Source organism: Nanorana parkeri, unplaced genomic scaffold (genome assembly GCF_000935625.1).
Source record: "Nanorana parkeri isolate BGI_ZX_2015 unplaced genomic scaffold, ASM93562v1 scaffold198, whole genome shotgun sequence".
Taxonomy (NCBI): Eukaryota; Metazoa; Chordata; class Amphibia; order Anura; family Dicroglossidae; genus Nanorana; species Nanorana parkeri.
This window is the reverse complement of record NW_017306466.1, coordinates 187,546-208,602: the sequence shown is the minus strand read 5'-3', so window position 1 is coordinate 208,602 and position 21,057 is coordinate 187,546. Positions and strand designations below refer to the sequence as shown.

Below are 21,057 nucleotides of genomic sequence, written 5' to 3'. Positions count from 1 at the left end.
CATTTGTGGCTATTACTATAAAAAAATCACACTTGGACTATTTTGCGAAATCGCACGGCTGCCACAAAAGTCTGAACAATGCACAATAAAGTGCATTGTTTTTTATGTTTAAAGCGGTTCCGTGGGTATTCGTACGGCCGAATACGCCCTGACAACCGCTTCTATGTGAATGGAGCCTTAGTGATCACTGAAATAAGTGATCCCATTGGAAGATTTTTTCTGCGGCTCTGGTGACAACTCAAACTTTTGCCTTTTTCCTTACCTTCTATTATAAGGACAGTGGTCAATAAGACAATCAGAAAGATAAAATCTCCTTAGTGTAGGCACAGACAGCAATAAAAAGATGACCTAACCCCTCACCACTTTCTCTGATAAAATATAAAACGCTTTAGCTTTATATACACTTTAAGTCATAGATTATGGTAGACAATCTGCCCTGCACATGTTAGCAGTAATTATATCAGCTATAGGGCTGTTGAACAGAGAATGGAGGAAAACGAATACCCCTGTTTTGATATATAGAAGCTCTGAGAGCCCTTTTTAGTCAGCAAACCAATTGCCTTAAAATGCCATTTATGGTACAGAGAAGAAATCCCAGATCCAGTCTGAAAACATCCAATAAAAAACTGGTGTGGGTGTGAGTTGCTTTGAAGTAAATGTAAACCCAAGCACTAAAATCTCTACAAGTTCCTCTGGGGTGATTGCTAACAGTGTTAATGTCATTTTCATAGTAATTTTCAGTGTTTTAAACCTGTAGCTTTCATCATGCTAATTTCTGTGCTCCTGCCGTGTCTCCTATTTGGGCTCCTGCGTTGTCACACAGTTGCAGGGCTTCCAATGGAAACTACAACTGTGCATTTCAACATACATTACACCTCCATCTTTCACCATCAGGCAACCCCCCCCCCCTGACACATACGATGTAGCCATTGCTGGAGTGCAATACTATGGTAATGCTTATATTAGGTTTTTGTTATTTCTAAACTGAACCTGTGCTCAGATCATGCCCATTCAATATTTTACATATTCTGAACAAGGATTAAAAGCACAAGCCCTTATTCAACTCTGTATCTCTAACCATTCTGAAGAAATTATTTTCAACCTTTTTTTATGAGAACCAAATCTTGACAGACTGATAGCCCTCTAATATATACAATCAATAGGTATTTATAAGGCCTCATTTAAATAAGCAATAACATACATGCGATTATAGGATATTTATAAATGCATGTATTGCTTTTAGGTGCATTCAGGTTATTTGCATTTAGAAAATAGAACTCTGTGCATCCAGGGGAAGATTACATTCCTTGAACACATCCAAATGCAAGCAAACATTGGTACATTAAAAAGCAGCAGAAAGTGATCTGGGAAGTCCAAACAACTTCTCATGTGAGTGAGAACTAAGCTGTCCATAACTGACTTTAAAGAAGCCTTTCTAAACATTTTTACCCCAGGGGGACCCTTTAATTTAAATTTAGGTCTCGGGGAACCCTTGCTAAAACCAATTCATTGGTGGTCAGTGGGAAAAATGCACCTCATGTTGGTGGTCAGTAGGAAGAATGCCCCCCCCCCCTTGCAGAAGTGGCCAGAATGCCACCCCTACAGACCATTTAATAGATCATTGGGTTCATACAGCTGGCTGTACCAAGTGGTATTGGTACCAGAGCTATACAGGCTCCATAAAATGGGAGGTAAATCAGCTACAGTTAAAGGATACCCTAGCAGCCTCTGGAGGAACCCTGGTTAGGAATGGCTGGTCAAAAGTCTGTTAGAGAAAAACTTCAGGAAATCTAGGATCTCCCACACTGTAAGGTTTAACTTCTCATTTTGGTATAGGGGGCTAAAATAAAGAAAATATACTCAACCTGAGCCTCGGTCCAGCTTGGCTAGACCAGTCCCTGCAGCCACTTCTCCCCCAGGCTCTGGCGGTCTAAGGACCCATGATGCCATTATGTATAATGCAGCTGCATTAGACGTGAGGACGCAAAGGGACATTGCACTGCCGGAGTGGAGGGGGAGAGAGGTGAGCGGTCACTGCTGCAGGTCTCGGGTGAGTATAGTTTATTTATTTTAGCCCCCTAAACCAAAACAAGCAGTTAACCCTTACAATGTAGGAGTAGCCCCACTACAAGGGTTAATTTTTATATTTCCTGGGGTTCTTTAACATACTTTAGACCAGCCAATCTCAACAAGGGTTGCTCCAGAAGTCGCTAGCGGTTGCTTGAACTATAGCTGAGTGACCTCCCATTTGGTGGAGCCTGTACAGTTCTGGGACCAATGCCACTTGGCAGAGCCAGATGTATAACTCCAATGATATTTTAAGCTGTCTGTAAGGGCATTCTGACCACCAAATGTAAGGGGGGCATTCTTTCTACTGACCACCAATGTAAGGGTCATTTTTCCCACAAACCACCAATTAATTGGTTTTAGCAAGTGTTCCCTGAGACCTAAAAATATATAAAATGGTTCCTCTGGGGTACAAATGGTGAGAAAGTCTGCTCTGGAGCCATTGTTGTGTTCGTTGAGGTCTTTAATAAGGAATAACTTTGCATTAACGGCAGCTAGGGACATTTTACATCTCTTTTACTGATGGTCAACAATATTTACAGATGCTCCTCAGTCTATGATCATTCGGTTTACGATTTTTCGACTTTACGATCGTATACGATAGCAGCATACTGTATATATACACTATACAGATATTCATTGGGTTAACCTTAAACTTGGCCAAAACACTTACAGTAACCTACAGATGGACAAAAGCCTACTGTATTTAATTACAAAAAGTGTTGAATATCACGTGTATATACGACTCCTCGGTTTGCCATACTATCGCTTTACGATGGGTTTATCAGAACGTAACCCCATTGTATACTGAGAAGTGTCTGTAAATAGTTTAATGTCTGTAGCCTGGGCATAGGTGGAGGCTTTTTGGCATCTAGTAGCTGGTGTTTAAAGCATGAGGTGTTCTTTTTGTGCTACTTCAGTTACTGAATTCCTTAAATCACAAGGCCTAATATTTGTATTTTTAATACGCCGCACCAAAGACACCAATACGGCAATACCGCAGTGCTGACCTCAAAGCCACTGTGCTGAAAACTCCTGGCAACGAAAACTGTACTTCTAGTTCAAAACAATGGTAAAGATAAGGAAACTTCATGTACCATGTAAACAACTGGTTGCCATAACTGTTACGATAGGATTCATTATTCAATCATGTTGATGAAAGAATTGCATCTCTCTAAAATGTAATGCAATACGTGATTGGATGAATCAAGAAATGATGATTTCATTGAGAAATATTATTTGTATACTGTCTAATGAGCAATTTATTTTCCATTCACCAGATTGATCACAGGAGCAAGAGATGGCTGTCTAAAAGTGTGGAATTACAATAATGGACAGTGCCTGCACACTCTGAGGAGAGGTAAACATTCTACAAGTCAAAGTCATTTCATTTACAGTGAGGGACAAGGTACATTCTATTCATCCTCTGACTGTTCTAAGCTGGGGCCTGAATTTCTCTCTCTGTGCCCACGCTGGGAATACATTGAGAGGTAGAGGTGACGTACAAATATGCAGGTTAAGGACAGTCAAACTGTCTGTTGATTTTGATTCTTTTGTAGTAGTGAATGCGTAAAGAACCCAACGTATAAACAAGGCCACAGTGCAGGCAAATTGGAGAATGATGGCACGCAGGCTAAAATCCATTTGACTTCTGTGTTTTAGTGTTTCTTTAGAATTGTTTTTGTAAAATGTGTGCAGCTGTGCACAGTAATTATTACCCACTTAAAGAAAATAAAAAACTTACCATTGCAGTGGGGCTACCCCCACACTGCAAGGGTTAGGTGCTTGTTTAGTGTAGGGGACTCAAATAAAGTAGATTTATTCACCTGATCCTCGGGCCTGTAGAGGTCAGGGCTCACCTTTCTCCCCCCTTCTTTTTCGGCTGTGGAATGTCCCTTGGCATCCTCACCTCTAATGCAAGTCAGTGACCCTGCATAGGACATCATAAAGTCAGTGACCCTTAGACTACCGCTACCCAGGGGAAATGAGGCTGCGGGGACCGGTCTAGCAGCCTGGAGGGACCAAGGGTCAGGTGAGTATATCGTCTTTATTTGAGCCCCCTAGAAAACCAAGTACTTGCCCATTGCAGTGTGCGGGGTAGCCCCACTACAAGGGTTCCTTTTTGATTTTCCTGGAGTTCTTCTTTAAGAAAAAATGCATGCACTCAAACCTGTAAGTTTATCAGTGGCAAAAAAAAGTAGTGAAGGGCCCCTGTGCAAGACCGATTTTAGGGGAGCCCTAGTTTGCGAGTGGAATTTAAAATACCAAGCGCAAGGTTGCACTACAGTGTGTGACGGTTTACCGACAGCCACGGAGGGGAAGGATCGTTTGTTGACAGGTTAGAGCAGCGGGGAAGGGTGGGAAGATTGGTGGGGGTATTTCCATTTTCCCAAGTTCACCTGGCAAAGTGGAATTACCCTTTAATTTTTGCTTTTATAAAAAGGATATTTTACTTAAAACTGATTATGGGCTACTGGCCCTCTTGAGGCTTCTCAGTTGTAGTAAGAATTTTTTGATTTATATCATATGTATAACACTGACATATTAAGATTTAGAAAAAAGAAAACACAAATGAATTGTATGTTTATTGACATCCTGTTGACAATGCATGGAAGATTGAAAGGAAGTTTCTAGTTGCTATGATAAACAAGAACAGTTTTCCCTTGGAAGCAATGATCATTGTTGCCTATGCTTTTATTTTCAAACCTCCACTACAGAATAGAATTTGATTGCTGTCCGTATCATATCTACAATTTCTTCCTCCTTTCAGGGGAAACAATCTGGAAGAAATTAAAATAAAGTATTATGATCATCCTTTGGGCAGTATAAAGTAGTTAGAATGTTTTTATGAAATATTCCCAGCCAAATCCAGTGACGTTGTCTTTTAAATGTGAAGGTATTAGTATAACTAAAGTGAAAACTTTTTTTTTTTTTTAGTTTGGGTTACAGAGGTGAGGGATTAGAATACCAGTCAGGTTTTTTTTTATTGCTGGCTGTGTCCCCATTAGGAAGAATCACACTCTCAATTTGTCCTGGTGACCACAATAACAGAGAGTGGAAGAGAAAGAAAATCCCACATTTTGAGTTGCCACCAGAACAGCATTTAGGCGGAAATCTTCCAATTAGGACACTAGCTCTGGTGAACCTGGTGAGAACAGGTATTTCCCTCACTTTGGAAGTGACAGGAAGTGAAAGGAAATCTCCCCAATGGGACATAGATGGCAATAACAAACGAAAAAACTGACAGGGCTTATATTCTATCCAAGATAGAAAAAATGGCTTTAGTTCTTCTGTAATCCCATCCACATGCAATAACTAAGCTCCACTTTGTGTCGATAAGCCTGATATTTCCATATAGATGTTTTAATGAGGTTAGGTTGTGGAAGATTTAATTTTAGAGTGATATTCGGTGATGCTGAAACTTTTCACACCGAAATCCTCTACAAGCTAATCTGCTAGCTCTGCCATGATTACATGTATGGGGGCACAAAGGACTACACTGGACCTTAAAGAAGAATTCAGTCTAGAAGAAAACGTAACCCTTGAAGAAAACGTGGCTACCGCTGCACTGCAAGGGTTAAGTAACAAATATATACTGACCCATAGCTCCTATGCACCTGGCTGCTAGACTAGTCCCTGCAGCATTGCTCCCCCTCTGCTGCAGAGGTCTAAGAAGCTGTGAGTCATCACGTGCCATACAGTGTATTGGACATGAGAATGCCAAGGGAAATTCCATCCCCAGTGCGGAGGGGAGATAGGCTTCTGGGACCGGTCTAGCAGTCAAGGTTCGGGGGAGTATAACTTTGTTATTTTAGACTTTAGATAAAAAGGAAGACGTAATCCTTGCAGTGCGGGGAAAGGCCCCACTGCAAGGGTTACATTTTCTTCTGCCCAGAGTTCTTCTTGAAACATGATGCTACCAAAATTCACCAAAACCTTAATTAATAAAACAAAAAAAATGTGTCTACTGTCCTTTTACACAGCTTTCTTTACTGCTGAAGCACAGGTACTCTTTAGTAGAGTTAAAGGAGAACTATGAGGTGAGTGCTTTTCACTCACCTCATAGTTCAAGCCGACCTGTGACAATGAGACTGTCACAGGGCGGCAGGTGAGCGAACACATACCGGCGTTCGCTCACCTCTCGATCCTGTCACAGCTCTCTGCCATGACGGGAGGGGCTGGATTCCCCCCTCCCCGGTCCGCCAGCGCTGACTCCCCCCCGACCCGTCCCCTCCCCCAGCGCTGATGGGGAGGGGGCGGGTACAGCTGGCTCTGTCTAGATAGGCGATTGGCATAGCCTGCTGTCAGTCACGCAGCTGAGCGGATCCCGGCATAATTGTCGGGATCCGCTTCAGCTGCGGCGCTCAGTATACCGCTGAGCTACAGCTCGCGGTATACTGAGCCTAGGGTGACGGGAGGATGCTAGTTTGTGTCCTCCCATTACCCTAAGGAGAACTATGGGGAAAAGCCTTAACCCCATAGTTCTCCTTTAAACCTGGGCTTTTTGCAAACCCAGTTCGTCTGACTACACCCAAGCCTGCTCAGAACTGTGACTGCCACCCCCTCCTGCCCCAATCAGTTGCTGAAAGGAACATTTCCCACCCTGCAGCTATATACCACAGAGGTGTGGAGAATGCAACTGCCGTCACTGATTGGGCCCGGAGGTGGGAGTGGCAGTCCCAATTTTGAGTGGGCTTGGATAAACTCAGGCGAACTGGATTCTCACCAAGCCCAGGTTCATCTCTACTCTTTAGGAGAATAAACGCATTGAGTCACACATGGATGCAGCTTCTGTTTGTGAGAAGACATGTGAAAAGTAGGGGGAATGAATAGAGACAGTGTAAACTTTTTGTGAGCTGTTTACCTTTGGAGGTGGCATCCTGAATTAATTTCTATCCCTTTTTATCATTTTCAGCAAACAAATCTGATGAGATCTGTGACTGCACTTATATAGAAATAAATAGAAACAAGTAAGATCATTCATTTACAAATATATTTACTACTTTTGTTTTGACTTTAAGAATTAAAGTGTGGGTAAAATCTAACAAATACATTGCGCACAGCTCTCCAATACAGGCATATTTCCCCATGTTGTGTTATAAAATGCCGCAAGTACTGAAAAATACTGATGTAGAAGCTCCTAATGTCATGTAGTGGGCTGACAATGCTGGTTCTGCTGCCCTGAAATCCCAAACAGTGTTGTCAGCCCTACATGAGTTCTCCTCTGCTGGACCACACATCTATATGGTGACATCAGCACCTCCTCCTTTCCTCATCTCCATAACTTTCCTGGTACAAGCTCCCATCTGTGACCAGCTACCGTTTTTTTTTTAGATTTAGCCAACATTTACATTTAAAACTGCATAGCTGTGGCCAAACAATATTGATGAGTTTTAATTTTTTTATGTAAAGCTGATTTTTTTTTTTTATACTTTACAATAGGTCACATGCGGACTTTATATACCATCCCTTTTCTGTTTTTTCATAGTGTCTATGCCACACGATGGGGGGGTTTCTTATACTATACAGATGAGATATCACTCTGAGTGTTCCTATCATTAAATGTCAAGCAATTATTCTGACTTTCTTAGTTCAATGACAAGTATATATGGAGACATAGCCATGAGCATTTTCTATACATAGAACTCTGGCTACTGGAATCCCCAAGGGATAAGCTGGTGCTTCATTTATTCTGCAGGAATCCACTGAAATAACAAATTTGGATGGACTGCCCTCAAATGTAAAATGTATAATAGAATTTTGTCTAAAACTAGCAGGTTTCAAATTTGTATATGTTCTGTTTTGTCGGTACTGTATGTCAGATGTTACATTTTACACATACAGTAATACCTTGGTTTACAAGTAACTTGGTTTGAGAGCGTTTTGCAAGACAAGCAAACATTTCTGAAAAATTTTGCTTTGATATACAAGCAAATGTCTTGCAAGAAGAGCAAAATTTTGTAGAAAAGCACCACCGAATAAGGCTGTAGCAGTGCGAGCGATGAGTCGGTTTAACGACAATGCAATGCCACATTGGACAGATTCCTTGTTAAGGTTTCACGAAATGAAAAAGATTCCATTGAGTCAAGAGATAGCAGTGATTCCGTTAGTGATAGTGAAAGTTGTCCTACACAATAATCCTCCTCTCTCTTGTCCCTCTCACACCGGCCACAAAAGGTACCGGTAATTGGTTTATTTTTCTTTATATTTTGTACAGTATTATATTACAGTACAGTATTGTAATCATTTTATATGAATATTTTTGGGATGTGGAACGAATCATCTGAATTTCCATTATTTCCTATGGGGAAACTCGCTTTGATATACAAGCGCTTTGGATTACAAGCATGCTTCCGGAACGAATTATGCTCGTAAACCAAGGTATTACTGTACATGTATAAATTATACAGGGCTCTATGAGGAATAAACAGGACTCGGGCATGTAGAATTTATCTGTGTATGTTTGATTTTTCCATTTGGCCATATTGTAAAGATTAAGAGGATGAATCATCAAGGGATCGATTAATAGATTTTAAGGGTCGGTCTACTTATTAAGTGAACATGCTTTACTTCTTTAGTAACCCCAAGGTAGCATGTCTCACAATACATTCTTTGTGCTTTCTCTCTTCCCACTAGCATGTAAAGCTGGCCATACACCTATAGATTATCTGCAGATATTGCCCGACCAGGCTTCGTGTCTTCTTCCCTCAGGTGTCTGACCTGTGCTGGAGATGCTCCTTACACCATGGCTCAATGTTACATATCTGGTGGAGTTGTGCGGGGGTTACCAAGTTCTGGTCTTCCATTTTCTCCACTTATGAGTCACTGACGGGTATAGAGGTGGAGTGCACACCACAGCTTGCCTTGCTCTCCATGTTTCAGGGCTCCTACAAATCAATCAAGAAAGGCTTGCTGAGATTTTTTATGCTGGCGGCTAGGGCGGTGATTCCGAGGCACTGGAAATCTCCATTGAGTCCCACCATGAAGGAATGGATAGATGAGATGCAGACTCTCTGTAGGACTGAGGAACCTACGGCCAATATCTGTGATCGCTATCCGCAATTCTATGAGGTGTGGAGTGTATGGATTCACTTCTGCACCACAGCTGCCTTTCGTGAGTTACTTGCTTCCTGATTTTGTGAACACGCCTCCATGGGGGAGGCCACGATGCCCGGATGGGTCAGTAGAGAATGGACATACCCTTCCCTATACCAGTATTAGTGTGTACTTGTACTTGATACGTATGCTGGACTACCCTTCATCTCTCCTTGCTTTGTCCTCTCTCTTTCTCTCTTCTTATCTTGTGGTTTTTGTTTTTGTTTTTGTTTTTTTTTTCCCCCCTGCATATTTCTCCTCAGCCTCTGCACTATATGGTACGGCCTATGGGGGTCCTAATGGGCCCTATGCAGTGCTATGCTAAACTACGTCTCTTCTCATACGTGCCTGGTCAGGGGTGGTTATCCCCATGCACAGGATATATGCAGAAGCCCCCGATAACGCTGAGGGCGTGCTCCCATAACCATGCAGCGACAACTTGGTAGCCTATTACTGTGCCACCTCGCTGTACTTTACCAATGATCAGATGTGCAGACCCTGTATTTTATGTATTTTATGTATTTTCTGTACCTTTTCCCCCTGTTGTCTTCGTGGTTTGTTTATATTTGTTGTCTTTTATGATTTCTCCAATAAAAACATTATCTTTAAAAAAAAGATTATCTGCAGATTTTCTATGGTCAGGTTGAAAAAGTGCAACAGATTCCTCCATCTACGCTAAACTGTGTGGATGGAGGAATCTCCCACTGGGCCAAGCTTCAGTATCTTGCTAGTCGGCCCCGCTGGCTGTCAAAATACCTGAACAATCTGATTGGATGCAGGCATTGTTCAGGTATTTTGAGAGCCAGCGGGGCCGACTAGCAGGATACTGAAGCTTGGCCCAGTGGGAGATTCCTCCATCCATATAGTTTAGTGTAGATGGAGCAATCTGTTGCACTTTTTCCATCTGACCATAGAAAATTTGCAGATAATCTATAGGTGTATGGCCAGCTTTGGGAGAACACTTCTGCCTGTCCTAACTACATCCTAACCTCCTGGAACATGAATTTTCAGTGCTGTGGGCAAGTATACCTTCGCTGTTTGCGCAGCGCTTTACAAAACTGAGGGAGACAATACAATTTTAACAATAACATTTCGGGAGGTAGGAGGGCCCTGCTCGAGAGAGCTTACAATCTAATAGATGATGATGTAGTGATGATGTAGATGACATTGTAACAATAAATTGTTATAATAAAATGCCATGCTGTCATATTCTTTCAGATATATTGTGGCTGTTGGATGGGATCGAAGAATAAATATGTATATTGTAAGTATGCGTTATGTATATGTAGTAGAATCTTGGAATTTTACACTGAGGGAAAACCTCATTTAGAAGCAGTAGTAGGACATTAGGAGTCAGAATAGATACATTTTCATCCAGTTCTAGAAGATTGTCAGTCATTTATTTATGGCATTCATAAAAAAGGATATTCTGCTTGACAGTGTTTATGGGCTGCTGGGCCTCTCCAGGCTTCTCAGCTGTAGTCATTTTTTAAGGTTTATTTCATATGTATAGCATTGACATATTCAGAATGTTTTTACAGACCACTTGGAATCATTACTTCACATCAGTCTCTAAAACACTAAAACAGGTCAGTTTACAAGCTTATGTCCCCACCACACAAACAGTAGGGCAGGAACCAGTGCACCAGTGGTGCACCAGTATGTTTGTATACTGAGGGGAAGTATCTGTAGCACCCAGATACTTTTTTTTCATATCTCTATAGGTTGAAAAAATACATTATTCAGTATAGCTTTATCCTGTCACCACCATCTGCTATAAAATGGGTAATTTGTTGTGTTTTGGGGCATTTAATTAAATTTGTCACTAAATTTTGGGGTTTAATAAGGAGTTGCGCTAATATTGCGCAACATAAAAATTTTCAACTACCACCATTTTATTCTCTAGGGTCTTGGCATTCAGAAAATATATAATGTTGGGGGGTTTTACGTCATTTTCAGGCCTAAAATGTGGAATATAACATGGGTGCAAAAATGGAAAAAAGGGCCTCAGTCATGAAGGGGTTAATACAGTTGAAATAAGCTGGCCATAATGGGGAGATACCTGTCCTTCCATGCACGAGTCATTCCAGCACCAAGACAGGGAGATACCTGGCCCTCCATGTATGTGTCATTCCAGTGCTAGGACGGGGAGATACTTGACCTTCCATGTATGAGTCAGTCCAACACCAGGATAGGGAGATACCTGGCCCTCCATGTATGCTTCATTCCAGTGCTAGGATGGGGAGATACCTGACCTTCCGTGTATGAGTAATTCCAGCGCTAGGACAGGGAAATACCTGGCCTTCCATGTATGAGTCAGTCCAGCGCTAGGACAAGGAGAGACATGTCCTTGCACGCATGAACAATTTCAGCACTAAGACCTGTTGCAATACTTGCCAGATGGTGACCAAAGTACACAAATAATGCTCTGATTCTAACTTCTGCTGGATAGCAGAGGGAAGTATCACACCTGCTTATACATATGAAGTTAGAAAACATTTTCAAACAAAGCTCAAAATCTATGGGGTTGTTCACAAAAGGGTGCAGAGTCTGGAGAAGGCAGGAGAAGAGAACAATCTGGGACAACATAGCTGAACTGGAAAGTGAGCTGAATTGGAGAATTTTTCAAATCATCTATTTTGTCCTAGATTGGTCACTTCTCCTGCCTTCTCCAAACTCTTCATTCTTTTGTGAATAACCCTGCTAAAGTTTTTCAATAATTTATTTCATGAATTATCTGTGGCCACTTAACGCTATGGTTGGCTAAATTAAGATATGTTTGACTTAGATTTTCAAAAATGGGAGAGGTTGGCAGCCCTGTGCAGTTTGGTCCGGCACCAAACCTCCAGATGGGGCAATGCTCACGTTGTTATTTCTATCACTAACATAGTGAGATCTAAAAGCCACTTTTTTGTGAACAGATACATTTTCTGAATGTGCAGAGACTTTAAGCAGTGGTCAGAAGAATCCTTCCCATACATAGCAACAATGTATGTGACCTGTGTAAACATACTTTAACTTGAATTCTGTCTATATTTCCCCGGTTCAGTAGGTACACAGACTGCAAGGGGGAGCAGTGCGTCACAATCAGTGTGCGCAGTGCTGTCAGTCTAACACAGAACATGCTTACAGAACAGGAAAGCACAGGAGAATGACTCATTGCTGTGCTGCTGCTTCTTCGTTGCCACTTAGCAGGCTAGTATTAGGTCATTGACCAGACTGCCTACAGTAGTATTAAACCTTCACACTTTTTTATTGATGAATTATAAGCCCTAAGTAAACTTTGCCCCAACACATAATGTACTGTATGTAAAGGCTCAAAACTTACACTATTTGCTATGCACAGCCACTGGCCCCAGGTCCCTCAGCGCAGCCTCCCCGAACTTCCTTTCAGGGAGCTTGCTTACTGAGAAATAGGTAATTGAGGTGCAGGCACCAGCAGCTGTCTCCTTATTAGTTTTAAAGAGGAAGGAGGAGGGAGAAGGGGATTGGCCTGCCATGGTGCTGTGGGTTAACCATAACACATACAACATAGAGCCACACAGCCGGTCAGGAACCCACACACAAAGGTGGCTCCACAAGACCTTGCAAGGAACAGGATCCACCATAAAACAGGATGGTGGGGGCAGCAACAATGGGACTGACCAAACAAGAAGAAAATAATGTTTTAAAAGGGTGAGAAGCAGCACCCTATGTAAGTGTGGCCCTGCAATGGTGAAATGTTAAAAAAAATTGAGTTCAATATCACTAACTACAGTCGAGGTCAGGGACCTGGCTATGCTATATGGAAAAGGTGCTTGAATTACAAGACTGGCTGTACTCAATTACACATTTCTTGGCAGATAAGACAGTTCACATGTATAGATATTTCAACTGTTTATTTCGCTGATTGGCTTTTTTCTCAAATCATCAAAACACAAGGACAGCTAACTATAGCATTTTCCCTGAAGAGCTTATGTATATGGGAGATTTCTGGGCCAGTTTATTACTAGTCATGCTGAACTGTATCTCCATACATTTGCAGAATGTTTTGCAGCATGTACATATTCCCCACTCGGTCATAGGTACCATACAGAGGAGGCTTTGATAACAATATAAAACACTATTTTTCCATTGTGCTTGGCAAACTTTTATCTTGTATAGAAATACGGGAAGGTAAGCTTTGTATAATGAGGCTTCATTTTACTCCTTGTGTGATCCCACAGTGCTCCCATGTCATTATAGAATCCAACCGTCTGCCACAATAACTGACAAAGTGACTTTGTTGTTTTGCAGGATTCTGATGATGATCTTCATCACTTCCAAGAGCCACAGCCAGGCTGGAAGGATGACTTGGTAAGTCAACTGATAACAAAAGGCATTGTTAAAAATACTTTTTTTTGCTGTACTCTGTGTGGATACAATCTAGCTTTGCACTGCAAGGAAATGTCACATTTTAAGGGAAATGGCGGTGTATCCTTAGTGTACATTTACCTGATGGTCATTTTTGACATTTGTTTTACTTTAATCCATACACTGACTTTCAGATTCTTTCTCTAGGGCAGGGGTGGGGAAACCCGGTGTTCAATCAAAAGTTCAAACTTATCGAGTTCTGCGACCGCCTTACTTCCTGTTTCCTTAGAACTAACAGGTTTGCCCAAGAAAGTTGTTCTGCACGAGCGCCAGCCAAGGCATTGCCCTATACACATACACCACAGCAATGAAGTAATAAAATGAACTAGGATCCACAGTAATCCAGCATGTTATTAATCTCAGGGGCCCCAATCAATATGGCCGCCGCTGGAGTTCTAAGGAAACCAGAAGTCAGGCGGTCGCAGAACTCGATAAGTTCGAACTTTCGATCGAACACCGGCCCTCCAGCTGTGGTGAAACTACAAATCCCATGAGGCATTGCAAGATTCTCACAGCCACAGACATGACTCTTGGAGGCATATGCATCATGAGATTTGTAGTTTCCCCACAGCTGGAGGGCCAGAGGCTCCCGCCATTACACTAGGGCTTGTCCATATATAAGACAGCCACAGTATTTACCCTTGCTTGACTGCAACATAAAATGTAACCTAGAGATTTTAACTGCGAGAGAGAAAGACTAAATCTAAATCACTGCACAGCACTCCTAAGCAGGAAGTAGTTCTTGAATATGTGATGATTGCATTACATTATTTTAGCTCAGCTTCTCGGAACTTCCTGTCCTGTACCAGATCACAGGGGACAGCACAGTCTAAAGCAGCTGTCCATCTACTAACTTGCAGCAGAAAGGAAGGAAGAGTGATGAGCAGGGGAGGGGATTGTCTTGCTGTGTCTGTGTGTTTGTGTAGACACACACAAGGGTGGCTCCATAGGGCCCTGCAAGAGAAAGAACCACCCTAAAACAGCATATTGGGGCCATTGCTCAGGGGACCAGCTGATAATGCAGCAAACCAAAACATTTAAACATCAAGAAGCAGCATCCATTGTAAGTAATTTAATTAGCTTTAGAAATAGCTTAAAAACCTTTTGACTTTAATATCACTTTACCATGCTGTTGAGATAAAATATTGGCCTCACAAGCAGGATCACCAGTAATCAGTCTCTGCATACTTGCTGAAAGGGACGGCACTGGTGCACATATCTATACTTTTTGAAGTTGCCAGCACCACACAGAGCAGTTCAATCTACTACATGAATTGCATGTGCAAAAACATTGATAAATAGCTGTGTGGCCCCAAAACATTCATTTTGCACATGCAATGCATTTGGTTAAAAACTACTTCTTGGCCCTGTGACTTCCTAGATGTCCCTATACTCTAAAATCCCAGGTTTTTATCAAGGTTCCAGCACTAAACTGGGAAAGCAAAGAAGATGGCTGCAGATATGAGCAGACATCTGCTATGCAAAGTGCCTTTTGCCTACAGTTGCCAAAGTACGGGGTAACATTAGACAATGACAGAATCTAAATAACGTCAATTTGTCATTTAGGCCTCATTCACACAGCTAAGAGTTGGCCCATACAGATCCGTGCGGCGTGCACAGCCGTATCGGGCCATTCTCGGGGAGAGACAGGTGTTGTGTGATTGTACGCAGCAGCCTGTTCTTCTCTATGGGAGGATGCGGCGGTATGGGTGTCCGTACTTGTACACAGACAGGATGGATCCTGTCTGCGTCCAAACACAGACACCTGCATGGACGTGCAGCTCGGATGAGCGTACGGCCGCATCCTCCCATAGAGAAGAACAGGCTGCTGCGTACAATCACACGCAGCAACTTTCCTTCCCTGGAATTGCCCGATTCGGCTGTGCACACCGCACGGATCTGTACGGACCGACTCTTAGCTTTGTGAATGAGGCCTTAAGGTGTGAGCTCGCAACCTTTGACCTGCTAGAAATGGGAATTCCATGGTGTTACTACAGTACACAGAGGGTCAGTAACAAACAATTTTCCTGCAAATCCCATTTTCCTACACCAATTTTCATATATATGTTTACTGAGGTGATTGTTTTTTAAAAATAAATTCTTTAAATGCTGCAGAGAATTGCGGACAGGTTATTCATGAGCTCATAAATATTCAACACTTGTTCTAAACTTTCCCCAAAGCATTCTGCATTCTCACTATAAATTGCTTATATTGAGCAATTATAATTGAACAATCCATTAATTAAAACTCTTTTCTCATGTGTGCGTGGGTGGCATGTGTTTAAAATAACAACTAGTAATAAATACAGTAAGAAAACTATTAATTTCTCTTTTTACTTGCACATTATATTGACATGTGTTTGGTCCTTCAGGCATAAAAAATACATTTGTTAAGGAGAATGTGGCAGTGTGCGGGAAGATTATATTTAATGACCACGGTCATACAGACATTAGATAGTTGTGTGTTTTTTTATTCTCTTCGGAATTACTTTGCCCACCTTGTAGACTACTGCAAATCCAGCTTGAGTTTTAGAGGCCATTTACATTTGTGCGTCTGCATTTAACACACATGAGTTGATGCGTAGTATGTTGCATTAAGACGACCTATTTATTTGAATGGGCTGCCTTAACTCATTCAGCACGCAGAAAAATGTACATGCTCTATTTTAGCAATTCAGTATGCCACAATTCATAGTAGTGAATTACCATGCTTTGTGTTGCACAGCAACATGGAAATTTTGCACTTCAATTTGCAAATTGAAAATGTTAAAGCGAAAATAAAAAAAGTCAGAATTTTTTTTTCTAACCTTTTTTACAATATTTAATTTTTAAGTTTTATAAACTTTTACATTTTATTGTTATGCATTTATGTTTACTAAATAATTTTATGTTTGAACTTTACAGCTGGGGGCTTCCTGAAATATCAGGGGTCTAAACAGACCCCTGATATTTCCCTTTTAAAATTGAAAAATAGATTAAGGACACAGAGTCCACAATCTCTTTTTCCACAGCCCCTGTTATAAATGAACAGGAATGTTCTATACTGAGTGTTCCTGTTCATTCATAAATTGTGGATATAGTATGAGTTACTATGTAGACAATCATGAATGAATAGGAAGTAATGTAGATCACTTCCTATTCATTTATAACTGGAACATAGTAACTCATACTATGTCCAGTCATTTACAAACAGTCAGTGATCACTGATAGCTGACCTACTTGTATCGCTCTCCATCCTAACTTGCTGTCCCAGGAGTGTGAGCTTGCAGTGCGGGAAAGAGAGCTGGGTCTATTTTGACAGCTGACTTTTTCCCCTCACCGACGCCTCGGGCTCCTGTGACAGGGCACTGCTGTCTCCTCCCCCACACCATTTTCCATCCTGATTGGTCAGAGGAGGCTGAGCGGGGTGGGGCGGTGTGGCTCACAGTGCTCTCCTCGCCGCACCGCTCAGCCTCCTCTGACAGTTTCTCTCCTCCCGGGATTTTGCCAAAAGTGCCATTTTGACTAATATGTTGCGGCGGCCGAAATTTCAGTGCATCACTAGTAGTTTTATGTAGTCCTGTACTGCCATATGCTATGATTTTTGACTGATTTATGCTTCCAAATATCTTTTAATCTTATTTCCTGCCCTCCTACTGGTACTACTGTATATTCTATAAGTAACAGCCACACCTCTCATAGCAAGTGTCCCCATGCAGACTTGTAGTGCTGAGGAAGAGATGGGGTGTGTCCGACCAGGTCTGCTAGATCAGTGGTTCTCAACCTGTACAACCTTAGGACCCACATTTGTCTTTGGTTATTAAGTTGCAACCCAGTTCGCACCACACTGGAACGCACAGCATTGCGGTACCCCATGTTACAGTGCTAGCAAATACACTGTGGCCGGGAGGTGTGTTTGGGGTGCCATTCAAATGAATGGCAACGCAACACACCTCCCGCACCAGATCTCACACACTCACAGACATTCTCACACACACATACACACTGCAAAAAAACATTTTGAGCCTGGTTCACACCTAGGCGATTGCTGTTGTTTAACTGAGTTCGCGCGTTTTGTTTTTTTTGGCGCAAAATGCTTTAAAAAACGGCGCAAAAAAATAGCACCTGCATCTTTTTGCGCGACAGGCGATATCGCACGCACGACGCAACGCTAAGGTGTGAACTGTTGCCATTGATGTGTATGGGTTTTGCACATTATCGCGTGACTTAATCCGTGCGATAAAACACATAGATGTTAACCAGGCCTAAGGTGTTCAGTGTGGGCTGATGTGCTGTGACAGAGCTCCATCCATACGTGCATTGCTTGTACAGCTCCCTTGCACTTCCTGTAGAGGTGTCAGGAGCCAGAATGTGAGGAAGCTGTAAGCAATGCACATATTGATGGAGCACCCTAGCGGCCATACCCCCAGCCCACCACACCTCAAGCTGGCACCAGGCAGCATATTTTGAATGGCTGCTCGGCACGAGAACTGACAGTGTCGGTTATGGGGGAGACTGAGGAGCGTCTCACCTAGTGCAGTGGAAGGCATGGGGTCGCAACCCACTTTTGGGTCATGACCCACCAGTCAAATTTTGCTGCCTATTGGACTGTGTAGTTATATTTAAAGACACTGTACCACTACAGGAAAGTGGATGTGATACTATGAAGATGGAGGTTGTTTGTACAACGTCTGTCTGAATTCCACTGGGAATTAATCAACAGAGAGTAACTGGAATTGCTGACAGTGTTCCAAAGTAGTCCTACCAATACTGATGGTACATCTGTGTTATTGCAGTCTTGTGTTAGTGAACATATTTTCACACAATTTATTTAGAGTGATTTATATCATACAGCAGTAATGAAGCATGCTGAAGTATACCCTTAGGCACACATCACCTTTTAATGATTCATAGAGCATGAACGAGGTAACTAAATAAAGTGCTTATGTTCATATTGCGTTAATATAATACAAGGTTGATTATTATTAACATGTCTTACTTATAGACCTTCTACTGACTATTAAAACCAAATCATGGAGCAGTTTGTAATCATGTTGGTCTTCTATTGTCTTTATATTGGCTTACATTTTACAGTATAAAGAATTTAAGCTGCATTGGAATTTTAACTTTTAAAATTATGACATAGTCAACTCAAATTTGAGATTCATAACAATTGGTAATCCAAAATCCCTTTTGAGAGATTTGTTATATAATACACATTGATAATAATGTGAATATTGTTCTCAGTCAACGCTAAATATCCTTGTTCAGACTGCAGGACTAAAAAGGATCTAAAAAGCTGCATGTGTGGTGTATAAATAGTGTGCAGGCTAACACAGAATTGAGAACATGTATGGTAACTGTGCAAATGTACGAACAAGCAAGGGAAATAGAACAGAGATCACTCTATGATAGATTCCCAATATAATTTAAAATTTATATAATGTAGCAGGAGACACAAGAGAAGGCGGAATACCTTTGTTGTAGCAGAGGTAGTGAGATTTTAAAGAAATAAAAACACTTACCCTTCCAGTGGGCCTACCCATGAACTGTATGGGTTAAGTGCTCTTTTATCTAGTGGGTTCATATAAAGCAGTTTTACTTACCTGATCCTCTGTCCTGTGGCGGTCAGCACTCACCTCTCTCTCCCCCTCCACTCCGGCTAGAGAATGTCCCTCAGCATCCTCATGTCTAGTGAAGGTCAATGGACCTGCATAAGACATGATGACATCAGCGATCCATAAACTGCCGGAGCTCAGTGGAGAGGAGGTGAGAGGGACTGGTCTAGCAGCCCAGAGGGAGGTAATGGGAGCAGGGAGCAGGTGGGTAATACAGCTTTGCTTGAGCCCCCTAGACAAAATGAGCACTTGACTCTTGCAGTGTGGGGGTATCCCCACTGCAAGGGTACATTTTTGATTTTCCCCGAGTTCTTGGAAGTTCTTCCTGGAGTGGATGGGAGCAGCACCTGAAACTATGGTAGAAACATCTTTCTGAGGTAGAGCCGAAGAGATATAAGAAGCCTGTGACTAAGCCCATCAATCCATTTATAACTAAAGTATTCCACTTCAGTGGACTGACCCTTTAAAGGATAAGTGCAAATTTCTAAATACACCGCGTACTGGAGATGATCCAATTGCTAGTTCCCACTGCCAGGCCATTTTTACAAAGTTGCTGCGTAAAATAGGTGGGCCGGAATTTGCAGAATACACTTATTCATTATTATTTTTTTTGAGATTTGAAGTAATGATGTAAATGTATGTAAACCCAAAATCAATGTTTTTGTTTTTTTTTGGCAGCGTGTCTCACTGTATACAGTTTCATACACACATATTTTTTGTGAATCTAATTTAAAGTTTCTTACCTTTAGTTCATGCCAGTAACATCATTACTTGCAGCATTGTCTTTCTGCCATGTGCTTTCTCTAAATTGTCTGCCTCTCAGGTCTGTCAGATTGCCAGCCCAAAGGGTCATATACAAGAGCTTACATTCCAAGGCAGTGGCTTAGCATTGTCAGCCTAAAACAAAAAATGATGTTACTGGGAGAATCTCCATATAAGAAACTTTGCAACAGATTTGCAAAAAACAAGTTGCTTAAGAAAACTTTAAAAAGTGAGGCATGATGCAAAACATACTAAAAAATGAGATTTGGACTTGATTTACACTGATCCATGTGCATGCAGTGTGAATGGGCTCATAGAGTTTCCTTTGACTTTCACACTAGACAGCAGCACGTAGATGTGAACCACCCAGATAGGATAGAATGGGATTTTTACTTGACATTTATTTTGCTGCATCAAAAAAGTTGAATTGGCCCTTATGGTTTACATAGACTATAATGAATTATACCTACAAAATTAAATACCTGAATGCGGTTTAGGAATAACATGGTTCATATACAATGACATTTGTACATTTTAAACCATTACATATTTTTGTCATAGCAATACGACAGGATAGATCTTATGTCAGTAAGCAATAACTAGCTCTGCTTGGTTTAATGAGGTTTATGAGCACAAACACTTTTCCATTCTCGGAGTGCATATATCTAGTGTGGAGGATTATGGGAAACAGCCTCAGAGTTTACTTTGTCTTTTCCCCTTGTAGATTCGAGGCCACCGTGAAGACATTCTGTGTATTTCTCAAAATCCACCTAATCTCCTTGCCAGCTCGAGTTATGATGGAGAAATTATTATCTGGAACATGATTTCAGGTCACATACACTGCCGGATAAACACAGCACTTCACATTGACTCTGCAGGAATAAAACGTGAGTGAAAGTAAATAGCTTCACTAAGCAAACCGCAAAATTCTATTCTCCGTAGAAACACGGCAATTCTCAGTGTGAAGAGCACTCATTCGTTTTTATGACGTCCGTATGTGTATGTCAGGTACACAGACAGAATTGTAATTAATGATTCATTCTTCTCAGCATACCACAGCTGAGCAGTCCTGAAATAATCATAGGTACCCATGATGAAAAGGGAGTTTTCTGTGCTGTCCTTCTGTAGACATGAGGACACATGC

The 21,057-nt window shown here is 41.6% G+C and overlaps 1 protein-coding gene across 1 annotated transcript in view; it reads left to right on the top strand.

The window, feature by feature from the left end:
• LOC108786220 (WD repeat-containing protein 64-like) overlaps positions 1-21,057 on the top strand; it is a 125,006-nt gene that overhangs the window by 76,296 nt on the left and 27,653 nt on the right. The window contains exons 18-22 of the mRNA XM_018555470.1: positions 3,348-3,427; positions 6,983-7,037; positions 10,381-10,426; positions 13,438-13,497; positions 20,638-20,800. Of these exons, the coding sequence (XP_018410972.1) occupies positions 3,348-3,427; positions 6,983-7,037; positions 10,381-10,426; positions 13,438-13,497; positions 20,638-20,800 (404 nt within the window). The remainder of the gene's footprint in view (positions 1-3,347; positions 3,428-6,982; positions 7,038-10,380; positions 10,427-13,437; positions 13,498-20,637; positions 20,801-21,057) is intronic.